The sequence below is a fragment of the Impatiens glandulifera genome, chromosome 4, assembly GCF_907164915.1.
Source record: "Impatiens glandulifera chromosome 4, dImpGla2.1, whole genome shotgun sequence".
In the NCBI taxonomy this organism is placed as follows: Eukaryota; Viridiplantae; Streptophyta; class Magnoliopsida; order Ericales; family Balsaminaceae; genus Impatiens; species Impatiens glandulifera.
The window spans coordinates 54,996,250-55,011,580 of record NC_061865.1 but is presented as its reverse complement, the minus strand read 5'-3'; the positions used below and the strand labels follow the sequence as shown (position 1 = coordinate 55,011,580).

Genomic DNA, 15,331 nt, shown 5'->3' with positions numbered 1-15,331 from the left:
AATAAATTCTTTTTTAAAAGTTACTCGAATAAGTATGTCTTTATATATGGGCCGAAGGAAGAAGATGCAATCAAACAAAATCTGTTTGATTATAACTAACTATAATCAAGAATTTAAAGCATAAAACTCAGAACTCAAATAAGAGTATCCATAATAGATTACAAAAATAAGTATCAAATAAGTTTACAATCAAAAAAAAAATTTAAATCTTTTCGATCTTAATTTGTCCATACGGATGTCACATTCATAAATATTTTTATACTTCCAAGACATAGATAGATGTCTTTTTCCGCTCCGTAGTGCATCATCATTAATTTCAAAATGTGTATTTCTTCGATCATCATCTTCATCCTCTTTGATCATCTTCATTCTCAACTTCTTTATCATCATCTTTATTTTCAGATTCTTCATCTTCGTTCTCCTCACAATTCTCAACTCTGAAAAAATATAAATTTATTAATTAAATAGAATAAAAAATTTTATTTTAAATGAAAGTATTTTTAATTTAATTTCTTACCAATTAGTTTATCGTAACTGCATATGAAATGTTCTATCCTATTATTCCAAAATGCGACATGCTTATTAAACTTTAAAGCCCAATCAGGTTTTTCAGCCGCTTTGCGTTGTTTTGATCTTTGTTTGGAGAGAGAATGAATTTCGCCAATATCTTTTTGCTCCAGTCCCATCATCATTGGGAATATGCTTATGATGTGTTAGTTGTTCAAAAATATCAACACAGCATATGTGTATGTAACGTGAAGATGAGATCTGAGATATGGTTATAAAAACGCAACATCCAAGCAATTATATGGTCTTGGTAAAATCTATTTGAAGTTAAAAATATATTGTCAGTAATGAATAAAATTTAAAATGTGGAAAAATTAAAATAATGATTAAACACACCTCACTCTTTTCAAGAAAATGAAGAGATGTTTCAACGTTCAGCTTCCCGTGATTGTTTTTGCTCTTATTACCCAAAAGAGATGACCAAGATTAAGTAGGGAAAATTACATTGGCAGTTTAATGCCTCAATGCGTTTAAACCAAATTCATTTTGAGCTGTTAATGGAATTTCCCCTACTTTATCTTGGTCATCTCTTTAGGTTAATAAGAGCAAAAACAATCACGGGAAGCTGAGCGTTGAAATATTTCTTCATTTTCTTGAAAGGAGTGAGATGTGTTTAATCATTGTTTTACTTTTTTCACATTTTAAATTTTATTTACTAACAATATATTTTTTTAACTTCGAATAGATTTTAACAAGACCATATAATTGCTTGAATGTTGCGTTTCTACCTCCCTATCTCGGATCTAATCTTCACGTTACATACACACATACTATGTTCTATGTTGATATGTTTTGAACAACTAACACATTATAAGCCACACATATTCCCAGAGATGATGGGACTGGTGTTAAGAGATATTGGCGAGATTCATTCTCTCCCCAAACCAAGATTAAAGCAGCGCAAAACGGCTGAAAAAACTTATTGGGCTTTAAAGTTTAATAAGCATGTCGCATTTTGGAATAATAGGACAGAGCATTTCATATGCAGTTACGACAAGCTAATTGGTAAGAGATTAAATTAAAAATAAATTCATTTAAAATAAACAATTTTATTCTATTTTATTAATAAATCTATATTTTTTCACAGTTAAGAGTTGTGGGAAGAATTAAGATTAAGAAGGAAATGAAGAAGTTGGGAATGAAGAAGATGAGGAAAGAGTGTATGATAATGATCATGGAGGATAAAGATGGTGATGGAGGGAAGACACATTTTGAAATTAATGGTGATGGGCTATGGAGGGGAAGAAGACATATATCTATGCCTTGGAAGTATAAGAACATTTATGAATGTGACATCCTTATGGACAAATTAAGATCGAAAAAATCTTTAAAAAAATTGTTGATTGTAACTTATTTGATATCTATTACAGATACTCTTATTTGAGTTCTGAGTTTTTATGCTTTAAATTGTTGATTGTAGTTAGTTATAATCGAACAAATTTTGTTTGATTGCATCTTCTTACTTCAGCCCATATATAAAGATATATACTTAACCGAGTAATTTTCAAAAAGAATTTATTTGTATTTTTAAAGATTAATTTTAATGAATTAACCGAGTAACTCTTGAATACAATTTATCCATATCCCTTACTTTCTTCATATGCTTCCGAAGTAGAAGACGAGAGATTTTTATGATAAGTACAACCCGTGCACTGTTTTTTAAAGAAAACGTTTTTCGTGTTTTAAGACGAACTATATTAAAGAACCCTTTAACTTACCTTACTCTACCGCCCATAAAAAAAAATAGAAATGATGAAGAACCTAAAATAGAGTTCTTTAGCATAGAGCTTTTGAATTGACCGTACAGGTTTTAAATCGATACACTTGTAGATGTATCGATTTAATTGACTTAAGAGTCGTCACTTTAGTTTATTTACCAAAACAACTAAATAAAAGAAAATCAAAGATTCATTTTAAGAATTCGGTGTTTGGTTACGTATTAAGAAAGGGTCTACAGCGATATGTCATATACGCATGTCTTTACAAATAGTCTCTACTCCTAAGTAATTGATCAGTTGATGTTTGAAAATTGTTACGTTTTCATTATAAGTTTAGAACCCTTTTACTTTGTGAGAAAATCTTAATTATTTTGTGTGTGGGCTAATCCTATTCACGAGGTATTTGGCAAGGATAAAGCAATGAAAAAGCATCTCTTTTGAACAAACGAGGGAAGAGAATGAACTAACCTAATGTCTAAAGAGTTAAGGAAAATTCCGATTACAAAACGTTAAAACGAGTCATTTTCAAAAATAATTCCCAAAATTCCCGAAACTTTACATGATAGTCAAAAATATTTTTAAAAGCTTAAAGAAATCGAGTTTGAAATTTTCTGAGTTATAGAACTCTTAATGACACTACAAAAATAAACATTTTTCTAAACGGGTCCCAATAATTTTAAAAATTTATATGGGCATTGAAATTATTTTTTAAAAGTTATATTTTTAATTTCATGATTTTTGGACTCATGAAACTCAAGTTATAGCATGTTAAAGTTTTGGATTTTCCAAATGAATCCTAAAAATTAAGAGAAATTATTTATTTATTTTTTTGAAGAAAATAATATTTTTGAATTTTGAGAAATTTTAAGAAAAAATTGGAAGTGGTTTGAATGTTTGAGACATCATTTTAACGTGGTTTGTTAAATTTGTGGAAACAAATACGAGACTAAAGTATTTTGTTTTTATTTTTAAGTTTTAAATGAAAATAAAAGAAAAGGAAAACCCAATTGCGAGAAAAGATAGTTGGAGGCCTATTTATTTACGAATTATTTTTAAAAGGAAAATACTCATTTAAAAGTCAAAGATGCCATTGGGGAAATGAGATATAACAAGAAAAATTAAAAGAAATTATTCTGCATGAATGTATGATCTTGGATAGAGGCTTACTTACTCTAATCCTATCCTCAACCCTAGCTAGCTGCTACTCCTAATCAAAGATCTACCAGCAAGACTAAACCAAAACATAGCAAAGAATGACCAAAGGAAAACAAACAAACTCAGAAGGCAATTGTAAACAGATTTCAATGATCAAACTGCATCGGTATACAAAACCTTAATCATCACACGAGTATCACATTGAAGAAGAACATAACTGAACAGCAAAACAAGGTAAAACAGAGAGGATAGATCGAATGAACATAACCTTACAGCAAAGCAAGGTAAAACAGAGAGGATAGAATGAACATAACAGAGCTCATCATGCATTTGACCATGTGTGTGTGTGATCGAATTTAACGAAACTAGAAGGAATGGCTACTAACCTCAATTTCTCTTCTACAACCACAGTAGTTGGGTTTCCATAACGCCCACATTCAAAACTTTTACTGCGCTTCTCCCTGCACAAAATCAACAAGCTCAAATTCTTATTACTACATTAGGACAAGAACAGGCTCAAACACTCGAACTTTTTTCAAATAAAATAATGATAATCACCTTGAAATCAATGAGGTCAGAAGTTTTCTTGAAAAAGAAGTAGGCAGATGTATTGACTACAGGAGTGGTTATTGCATCAGTAACAATGCCGCGACCTAGTCTTTCACCTGGAAAAACAAAACAAAACAAAACAATTTGAACTGTAATTCAACTTGAAATAGACAAGTTTACATTGAAATCAAAAACGAGTAAGTTTCGCTTACAGTCAGATCCTGAACCTGTACATCAGTAGGGTTAGTAGTAAAACTGCTATTATCAACAGCAATCACCTCGTCGTCGTCGTCGCCAGTCAATACAGCAGCAGGAGCAGTAGAAGCAGCAGCTGCATCGGACAGATTTGAGCGGAGATGAAGACCAAGAAGCAGCAACGACTTGTGCGACACCAATGTTGCTGCAATTTCTACGAGCTTTGATGCTAAGTTGCCTGACAAACAATGTTGGGAGGACACCTGAAGATGAGAGATGAAAGACCATGGCGATTAGGCGGAAGAACCGGCCGGTAAAGGAAGCGACGCCGGGTTTGGAAGAGAAATGAGCTTTGGTGGAAGGCCAGAGAACGACACTCGAATGGTGGGAAAGCGGTAGGGCAGCTAGAAACGGCCATGGGTTTAGGGTTTCAAAAGGCCATTGAAAAAGTAGAAGATATGAGATATACGTAATCTAGATCTCTTTCTAACTCATCTCCCAAATTTTGGATCCTTCTTTTTTTCTCTTTTTTGTCCTCGGCCCAAAAAAAAATAAAATCCCAACATTGTAAGCTGTTCATTAACTCCCTTTAGCCTTTTTAATTTTATTTCTAAATTTTTTTATTTTTTGGACTAAGGACTCCTCTCATAATATTATGGGGTTTAAGAGTTGGGAAGGTGGGATCCTTTCCCACAAATTTTGTAATTTATCGAAACCCTAACACGGTTCGTGTTATCAGGAAAATGGTTGTACTGAAACATGTCGATTCACGCACTAGTTTTACTGAATCATTTTTCAACATCAACTATTTTACATCAAATGCTTAGTTTTTCTTTTATTGCAATTTGGGGAGCACTTGATTAACCAAGATTCACTTCAATGAACGAGATCAAGACCATAGAATTAATTTTACTAAAACTTACTATGTCTTGTGTTGTAATCATTATTTTATTTTAAATACCCAAACAAACAAATAAAAAGAGATAAAAATATCATCACAGAAGTTTTTCAAGTTCAAAACTCAGAAAACAAGAGTATGTTTATGGTTTTGGCATAACTGTTCCTTCTATTAAAATATATCAACTTTAGATTCAGATTTCAAATACACTAACAAAAGTTATAAAAAAAATGGACAGGATTCCTTTTTCCAGAAATTCTCTTCTCTAGTATTCTAGAGAACATCAAATTCTGAGATATTTTAATCAATAAGGATAGAAAAATAATTGAAAGATTTCAGTGTATACCAACTACTTGATTATATAATGAAGAAAAATAAGCATAGATATAACTAATTGAAAGATAACAACAAGATTTAACTTGGATTATTGAAGAAACCAAACAATGTTCCTAAAACAACAAGAATAAAGCTTTAAAAAATCAAACTAGAATAAGATCAAAGAGAATGCTCTGATCGAGTTGGACGAAATCTTCATCAAGCCTATTACAATACTCAATAACCTTGGCCATAATCATGTGCGGCAGCGTTTGCGATTCATGTGCAACGATTTCATCCCCTCGGCAACAAACGGAAACAAAGAATGCTAAAGCTTCCAACCCCTGGTAATATTTGCTTTATTGGCAAGCTTTTAAAGCAGAAAATGGTGCCTCAAAACATTGTTCATCATAAGTGTTTCATTGGGGATCATATCTTCACCTGTTTTATGTTACTCTAAGGCTTTGTTTGATGTGGATTATTTTAGATTATTTTCATTCTTCAAATCATCAACCAGTTTTAATATTTTTGTTCAATATATATATAACTTAATTTTCAACAACCTTACATCAAGCAGATTATTTGGAAATGTTGACTTGGCTATTCAAACAACCCTAAATTAAACAAGGCCCCAAGTATTGTTAAACTTGATACTTTTATATTTTTTATTTTCTAACATATATATATATATTGAATGCTAATAATAGGAACTCCTATGACCTACAATAACAGAAAATTCACATGTATAGGTCAAAGCAAAGACAATAACAGAAATTCAGATGTATAGATGAAGTTGTGAACAAAATCATAATTCACTATTGTTCAGTTAAAGATCAAACTGAAAATATCGTAAAAGAACGACGATATATGTCATTAATTTATCACCCTAACAGTAACAAGAGGTGTATATTCTCACCCTAAGGTTTTGAGTTCGAGCCCGTCAGGCGGCAAATTCTGTGTCTGTGTTTGCGGGATACATGTTTAATCCGTTGTCTCATTTTTTTTATATGTCATTATGTAAATCTTTCTTCCACTATCTTCGCAAGATCTCTTCCGGTTGTTCCAGTTACAAGAAAAATCTTGCATTACCAAAGATTATTGCAGACAAGAGGCCCGTATCCTCTGTTTTTGTTTCTTCTAATGTTCACAAAAGCTTAAGAATTTAATGGTTAATTTTCCTAAACGAAGGTTGTTCGAGTAAAATAATAGAATTGATTAGAAAAGAGTTGCAAAAGATGTAACCTTCCAATGACAAACAATCACATTTTAGCGGTCAGTTGTTTTCCATATATACATGTTTAATTATGTCGGCTCTGATTTTTGTTTTTGCAAGGCTTTTGTCTGTGGAACTCTGTGTCTAGACTCATAGAAGAGGAACCCTGCATGGAGGATGAAAATATGAGAAGAACCTATGGATATTGATGGAACCAATATTTATGCTGATAATTGGTGTTGTTGAAGAAGAAGGAATATGATACATGAGGGGAAATCCTGATTGTGTTGTTCTTCAAATTCATGAATATTGAATCTTAAATTTTCTTCAAACTGATTTTAAAATTTTCCATATTCTCATAAATGTATGTTTAGAATTCATATATAAGAAGATGTTGGTACTTGGTACAATATGAGTGAGGTGAATAATTTTTCTTTGTTCCTTCAACTACTACTTGTGTTTAAAGAAGATGGCGTAGACAAATCAAACGGGTAGAAGCTCGGTAATTGATTCCGAGGGGGACGATGACGATATATCTATGACTCGATTTCATAAGGACTTGCATAAAAATAGAAAATTTTGGAAATACTTTTCATAGTTAGTCCTTCAAGAATTAATATATAGTTCATATAATGTTAAAAGGACATTCGAATATCAACCTATTTGAAAGTGAAGTTGTGTTGGAAGTTCATTATCATGTTAAATGACTATTTGTTTCTCATTTCAGATAAATAATCAATTACTTAGAAAAATAAATTAATAATAAGAAAATTTAGATTATCTTCTTAAAACAGGGTATCTTAAAGGATTTCTTTTAACTTTTGTTGCCGACACTTTATATTTAAGCATCGAATGAAATGATTTTGGAGCAGTGAAAAGATAGCTAAGATTGAATGGTATGCATTACCTACCGTTATTCCACCAAAAAAAAAAAAATAGTATTCATAAAAAGTGGCGAAAGTGCTGGAAAATACTCCACTTCTTACCATTATCTCAAATAAAATAGTGAATAAATAATGTAAGAATAAAGAGAAATCAAACTAAAGTTGGATTCATCTATCCATCGGATTATTTTAGTTGTCATGCCTAACTTTCTTTCTAAGATAAGCACCATTTAAAAAGTAAAATAAATTGTATTTTATATTAGTTTTATTAAATAATTTGACCCACTAAGTCGGACAATGTCTTAAATAAAATATCGTGAATCATTATTCATCTTTTATAGTAACTTTTTCTCTCCCCTCCAATAATTGACATTAAAATAGCACATAATATTTTAGGTCTTTCTTAATATGCTTCTTTTAAAGATTTGTATGAAAAACAGATTATCTTATTATTATTTTCAATTAATTCATCAATTATAATATTTAAATAATTTTATTTTATTTTTATAAAGTTTAAATAATTAAATACCATAATTATTTAACCAATTAAAAACTCAAATGACTTTGTAAGTTTTAATGGGATTCAGGACTTCTTAAATGATTTATTCTTTTCAATTTTAATAAAATAGAAAGTCCTAAAAGAAATTTAAAGTTGATTTTATATTCAACCTCAATAATTTAGATTGAGAATAAAATGATAAGTTGACATAAGTTTTTTTAGTCTTTTTCTATTTAAAGAACAAATTACACGACAAAGAGTAGTCGCTTAATTTTTCTCGCAAAATTAGGAAATAGAAATATTAGTTTACGAATACCAATAATTAGATATTCTATTTTATGGGTTCAGTGCTCGATTACGTGTAGGAAATGACATATATGCTTTGTCCTACAACGCCGATCTAAACGCCGATCTAAATAGATAGTCTCTACTACGACAATTTTGACATTTTTAACATATACTTTTTAACAGTAATTTACCTTGAATTCCGGCGTGAGAAAGCGACGATCAAGTAGATAATTCCAATCACTAATTTCGATCTCGGGAGGGGGATTTGCCCTAATCGCTTGCTCGTCACCTTCACGTGTTTTAATGTACATGGTGTTCCAATGACATCTCCATCTATCCCATAATTTGTTGGCTTGAAATAAATTTTGTCTTCGATAGTTGTTGATGTCATCCCCCACAGCCACGAAAGGATCCTAAATAGTGAACATTAAAATACGATTATAGATTGTGTTGAATACATAATGGACTTAATAATATAAAAAGTTACCGTGATAGCCATCCATATGTGATCTAGCTGTGTGGAGCTCAGGTCCGACCAACGCAAAGTCCTATGAGGTAGTGCATTGGAGTCTCGAATGACACTCCCAATATGCCTCGACCAAGCTGTCCCATTCTCGCACATTGGTTTACCATCAACAGAGTTAAATTGAAGAGTCATCTTTTGCCCCGCTTGCAATCTACCAACAGCTTTATTCTTGTTCTTGCCCCGTCTCCTTCTCGAAATAGATCCTAAAATTAAACAAAAAATTATATAGGATCACAACAACTAACTTAAGCAAAAACACAAGTACCTCCATCTTGCTCCTCAGACGGGGGCTGTGTCTCATCATCATCATCATCGGGGATAGTGTTTGGTACACTATCAACATTCATGACATCATCAAGGTCCAAATCAATTTCCACGATAGAGTTACACAATTGCACGGGATCTTTTGAATGCTCCTCGGTCCTTTGTACAAGGTCGTGTAGCGCGCTGCTTAAACTCTTACCTTGCATTCTTTTAGGTGCCATGATAGCTGCAAATATTGAATGTAATGTTTATAAAACAAATTTACAAGTAACCCTTCATAGAAAATAATTCAACCTTAATTAGAATAACGGGGATTTATTGGTGTCACAATTTTCCATTCAAGCCTTGATGCCATATCTGTAGAGTAAAAGACTTGTTGTGCTTGGCTTGCCATTATGAATGGTTCATTTAATTGAGTCTGTAGAATCCTGTTGATATTTATACTAACATAACCATACTTATCAACTTTAATGCCCCGATCTTTGTGATAAACATCAAACCATTTGCATTTGAAGAGAATCACTCGTCTTCCACAAAAGAATATCACTTCTATGATTTCATTGATCACTCCATAGTAGTTAATAGTCTCGGTCCCATTATTACCAACAACCAAAACCCCGCTATTTTGGGTAGTCAAGCTCTCGTCTTGTTTTTCAGTATTAAACTTGTACCCATTTATTTTGCACGAGTTATATTTCTTTGCATACAATGTAGGCCCACGTCCTAAAATCTTAAGATTCGTTGTCCTATCGGATTGATCGGTTAGTTGCTCCACCTATATATTCATTAGAAATTATTGTTAAACTAATTGTCATATACTAAAAAAGAAAATTGTTGAGACGATTACTTACTCTTTCTTGGAAATATCTAACGTATTGTTTATCCCGAGCCTCATTGGAAATATTAGGAGGGCATGATTGAACGAAATCGCTGCGCAAATGACAGATTAAATTATTACTTAAATCATACCTCATAATGACATTAATGGACTTACTTATAATATTCTTCAGCTTCGCGACAATTTTTTAAAATGTACCAATGAGCACGCTCACGATCACCCGGTTCATATGTATAGGATGTGCCATTAGATAAGTCTTCCATAGTGATGAAAATGGAGAATGTTGTACTTGTATTTATGGATTCATCATTTGACTCTTGATCGTCCAAATATCGGGCACACATGCTCATACTCTCATTCAAAAGGTAACTCTCGCTGATTGAACCTTCTGGAAAGTTCCTATTCCTAAGGTATTTCTTGAGTGTGCTCATATATTGTTCAACTGGATACATCCATCGATACTGAACGGGCCCTCCAAGACAAGCTTCAAAAGCTAAATGAACTGACAAATGCACCATTATATCAAAAAAAGAAGGTGGAAAGATCTTCTCCAATTTGCAAAGTGTCAAGACAATGTCGTCATGTAATGTTTCCAATTGCTCGCGTTGTAAACTTTTTTGACAAAGCAACCGAAAGAACCTTGCTAAATTCACCACGGCATCGTACACATCATCGGGAAGTAGGCCACGTGTAGCTAGTGGAAGGAGATATTGTAATAGAATGTGACAATCGTGACTCTTCAATCCTGATATTTTTTTCTCCTCCATGTTTACACACGCCCCAATATTTGAACAAAAACCGTCGGGAATTTTAATATCTTTCAAAAACTGACATAAACGTTTCTTATGTTCTGAGGACAATGCATAGGGGGCCGGCGGACACCGAAGAACACCATCAACTTCAACCGGATGTAAGGAATGTTTTATGTTCATTATGACCAAATCTTTCCTTGCTTTAATTCCATCCTTGGTCTTTTCTTTGAAATTCATTAAAGTTCCCAACAAACTATCACATATATTCTTCTCAATATGCATTACATCCAAATTATGTCTCAACATCAAAGATTTCCAGTAAGACAATTGAAAGAATATACTGAATTTGTTCCAATTATCACCTCGGGATTCATGTATAACTTTCGTTTTCTTAGGCAGGTACTTTGTCAAACAAATTTCCTTTAGATCTCGCGCTTGCAATTATATTTCGGAACCCGATAATAGTATAGGAGGATCTCTATGCTCCGTATGCCCGTCAAACGTATCGGTCTCTTTGCGCCATCGATGATTAGACGGGAGGAATCGTCGATGATTCATGTAACACTCCTTTTGGCAATTTGTTAACCTCAAAGACGCGGTGTTCTGATTACAAGACGGACATGCCAATTTACCCTTTGTACTCCATCCATACAAATTTGCATAAGCCGAGAAATCATTAATAGTCCACATAAGAGCTGCCCGTAAATTAAAATATTGTTTTCTGCTTGCATCGTATGTCTTCACACCGGTATTCCACAATTCCGTCAACTCTTCAATAAGTGGCTCTAGAAATACGTCAATACAATCACCGAGACTTTTTGGTCCTGGAATGAGCATTGAAAGAAGAAAATTGTTTTTATCCATACATGTGGTAGGAGAGACGTTGTAAGGGATTAGAATAACTGGCCAAATGTTGTACGATGTTTTTCCGCTAGCAAAAGGTTGAAAACCATCACTAGCCAAACCAAGTCGCACATTTCGAGGTTCTGTTGAGAAATTTGGGTACAAGTTATCAAAGGTCTTCCATGTCATTGAATTAGCAGGATGCCTCAACACATCATCTTCGGGATTGTTATCTTTATGCCAAGTCATGTGTGGAGAAGTTTTGGAACACATGTATAATCTTTGCAACCTCGGTTTTAATGGAAAATAGCGCAGTGACTTGTTGGCTATATACTTACCATTCACCTTCGTTCGAATTGCACCATTAGATTTATTGACATTCCACCTAGAAAGCCCACAAACTTTACATTGCTGCAAATCCTTATCCTCTTTACGAAAAAGCATGCAATCATTCTTACACGCGTCAATTGTTTCGTACGATAGGCCCATGTCTTTAATGAATTTCTTGCACTCATAATACGAATTCGGTAGTTGATTATGAATTGGCAGTATTTCCTCCTTCAATAAACTCAACAATAAATCAAATGACGTGTGTGTCCACTGACCTACATTCTTGATGTGAAGAAGTTTAAGAAGAGTTGAGGCTTTGGAAATGCGAGAACCTTCATACAAAGGTAGTTTCGAATCGTCCAACAATTTGTAAAACGTATTAGCATCATCAACGGGAGGCTCATTTTCACTCGACCGTTCATTATCAATGTTGACATTAGGGTACAAATCACCAATAATATCTTCCATTAGATGATCCTCAACAATAATATCTTCCATTAGATGATCCTCACAAACTTCAACAAGTTCGTCTTCCATGATATTAGTCTCGTTATTTGGTGGTTCATTGATCGGTTCGTCTTCAATTTCATCATCTAATTCATCTTCCTCCACATCCTCGGTAACAACATTTACAAGTTGACGTCCAATTGATCTCTTTTCACCGTGAAAATACCAAAAACCATAATTTTGTCTTATGCCGTATACAATTAGATGGGATCTAACCACTCTTATTCTCATATACTCGATTTGCACACCTTACACAAGGACATGCAATCGATGATCTACCCGTAGACCTTTCAGCAAATTCTATGAATTTGTCAACCCTCTCACTATATTTAGGATCGGTACGAAGTATAGTCATCCATGTTTTGTCTGGGATTTCCATCTAACCTAACATACAAATTAATAATCCAACAATCTAACATCAATAACCTAACATACAAATCATTTATTAATCTAATAATCCTATAATCTAACTTAATCAAATAAACCAACAATCCATCAATAATCTAACATACAAATAATCTAACTTAATCTATCAATCCAATAATAATCTAACATACAAATAATCTAACTTAATCTATCAATCCATCGATAATCTAACATATATACAAATTATCCACTAACCTAACATACAAATTATCCACTAACCTAACATACAAATAATCTAACTTAATCTATCAATCCATCGATAATCTAACATATATACAAATTATCCACTAACCTAACATACAAATTATCCACTAACCTAACATACAAATAATCTAACTTAATCTATCAATCCATCGATAATCTAACATATATACAAATTATCCACTAACCTAACATACAAATTATCCACTAACCTAACATACAAATTATTCACTAACCTAACATACAAATTATCCACTAACCTAACCTACAAATTATCCACTAACCTAACATCAATAATCTACTTATAACAATCTAACATTGATTGTAAATAAGAACTAACCTGGATTTTGAAGTGCAAACTACAATCCGCGGCAGCAAAGACAATGGCAAATTCAAACAGCAAGAATTGAAATTAATGCAACCTGATTCAACAATTCAAGATAGCATAAAGGAAGATCAGATAAGATATTGTTGATTTAAACAAGTTATTTGTTATTAAGAATATCAATGTGTAATCTGAAACAATGAGAGTACCAAACTTAATATACTTTTTCTCAATGAAACAAAATCCAGAGAGTACCAAAACACTTAAGTACAAGTATATCCAGCTGCATCACACCTTATTAGTAACAGTCAAATTTGAAGAAAACACAGTTAAACCCTAACATGCAAGCAAAACCCTGTTTCAGAAACTTAAGCCAGATTTCAACCACAGATTTCAGCAATAAGACCCCACTCAAGTTCAAGAATCAAAATCAGCTTTAGATATCAATGAATAATACTACTTACAACTAAGAATATCTCAATTCAATTCCCCCTAAGGTTTCTCGAAATTCAATTAAAAAAGAAATACTTACAACTCTGTATTTGAAAGTTTTCAGAAATATCCTCCTCTGCTATAACAGCTGATACAAATCCAAGAACGACAATATGAATGGACTGTGGACTAATTTTCAAAACCTTCCCCTCTGTAAAAAAAAACAACAAAATATCATCATTAAACTGAACAAAACAACTATTTACAAATGAATAGATGTAGGAATCAATCAGAATCTAAAAAGAAATCCTAAATCAGAATCCTAAATCCTAAACAAATATAGTCAAATGTACAGAAATATTTATACACAATAGACAGCGGATGGAGAAGAGAGTTTAACTTACCCGGAGAGAGATTTGGTTCGAAGAACGGCGGTCGGTTGGAAGAAAATAGAATCGATGATCGGCGGATATTGGCGGCGGTTCGATGATCGGTGGAGGAAGAATAGGGGAAGGGAAGAAAACTTACCTGGCGGCGACTTCAACAGACGGCGGCGGCGACTTCAATAGACAGCGGCGCTGATCGGGAAGAAGAGGAGCGAAAGCGCGGAGGAAGAAAAGAAAGAAAGAAAAGAAAGAAAAGAAAGAAAAGAAAGAGTTCGCGGGTTTATTACAGACTATCTGTAACGGCTTTCTGAAACCGTTACAGATAGTCAACCGTCTTTTCGTCTTCCTTTACAATATCTGTAACGGTTATTGAGACACCGTTACAGATACCTGATCCAAAAACGTTTAATTAATTAATATTAGTAACAGTTATGATGAAAACCGTTACAGATATGGAGATGAAAAATAGAAAGACGGTTGGCTTATTTGTAACGGTTATTAGGAAACCGTTACAGGTAATACATCTGTAATGCAACAATAAGCACGTTATAAATGAAGGCATATCTGTAACGGTTAAATAATGACCGTTACAGATAATACATTTGTAACGGTTTTGTTCCAGATATGCCACAATAAGAACGTTATAAATGAAGGCATATCTGTAACGGTTAATGAATATCCGTTACAGACACTCTATTAGTAACGGTATATTGAAAAACCGTTACTGATATGCAGTAATAAGAACGTTAAATTAAGTAATATTTGTAACAGTTTAATTGGCCGTTACTGATGTAGTAATATTTGTAACGGTGATCTATAGCCGTTACTGATAAAATATATTAGTAAGGGCGTTTGAGCGCCGTTACTAGAAGGCGTTACAGAAGACATATTTTCTACTAGTGCCTACAACGCCGATCTAAATAGATGGTCCCTACTACGACAATTTTGACATTTTTAACATATATTTTTACACTTTACATTTTATTCAATTTTAATCTTGTCAATGTTAAAGGTGAACATTTGTGTGGATTTGTTTTTTACAACAATAACAAAAACATACACAAATACGTACAATTAGTGGTGAGCATAATATGGGTTTACCCAAACCCAACCCTAACCCAAAATATTAATTTGGGTTTGTTAATATGGGTTGGGTTGAGTATGGGTTGAGTTTAATTTGGGTTGGGTTAGGGTTACCCAAATTACCTAAATTATATAAA

At 33.0% G+C, this 15,331-nt stretch overlaps 1 protein-coding gene across 4 annotated transcripts; it reads right to left on the bottom strand.

The window, feature by feature from the left end:
• Window positions 1–134: 134 nt before the first annotated feature.
• Window positions 135–4,702, bottom strand: LOC124936281 (cystathionine gamma-synthase 1, chloroplastic-like). Of its 4 annotated transcripts, XR_007099099.1 has the most exons (4): window positions 4,268–4,702; window positions 3,999–4,105; window positions 3,827–3,901; window positions 135–437 (listed from the first exon to the last, which is right to left on the bottom strand). XR_007099099.1 is itself a non-coding variant. In XM_047476766.1 (3 exons), exons 1-3 carry the CDS (start codon window positions 4,470–4,472, stop codon window positions 3,887–3,889), a joined length of 327 nt encoding a protein of 108 aa, XP_047332722.1. In that variant the 5' UTR covers window positions 4,473–4,702; the 3' UTR covers window positions 3,755–3,886. The 4 variants fall into 4 exon arrangements, 1 of the variants encoding a protein (XP_047332722.1); XR_007099100.1 differs by lacking the exon at window positions 135–437 and having other exon boundaries at window positions 3,755–3,901; window positions 4,202–4,702; XR_007099101.1 differs by lacking the exon at window positions 135–437 and having other exon boundaries at window positions 3,755–3,901; window positions 4,217–4,702.
• Window positions 4,703–15,331: the final 10,629 nt, after the last annotated feature.

Coding starts and splice junctions, on each gene's coding strand:
- LOC124936281 (XM_047476766.1), bottom strand. CDS start 4,472: ATGGTCTTTCATCTCTCATCTTCAGGTGTCCTCCCAACATTGTTTGTC. Junction 4,106..4,267: donor CTGGCGACGACGACGACGAG/GTGATTGCTGTT, acceptor TTGTTTTTCCAG/GTGAAAGACTAGGTCGCGGC.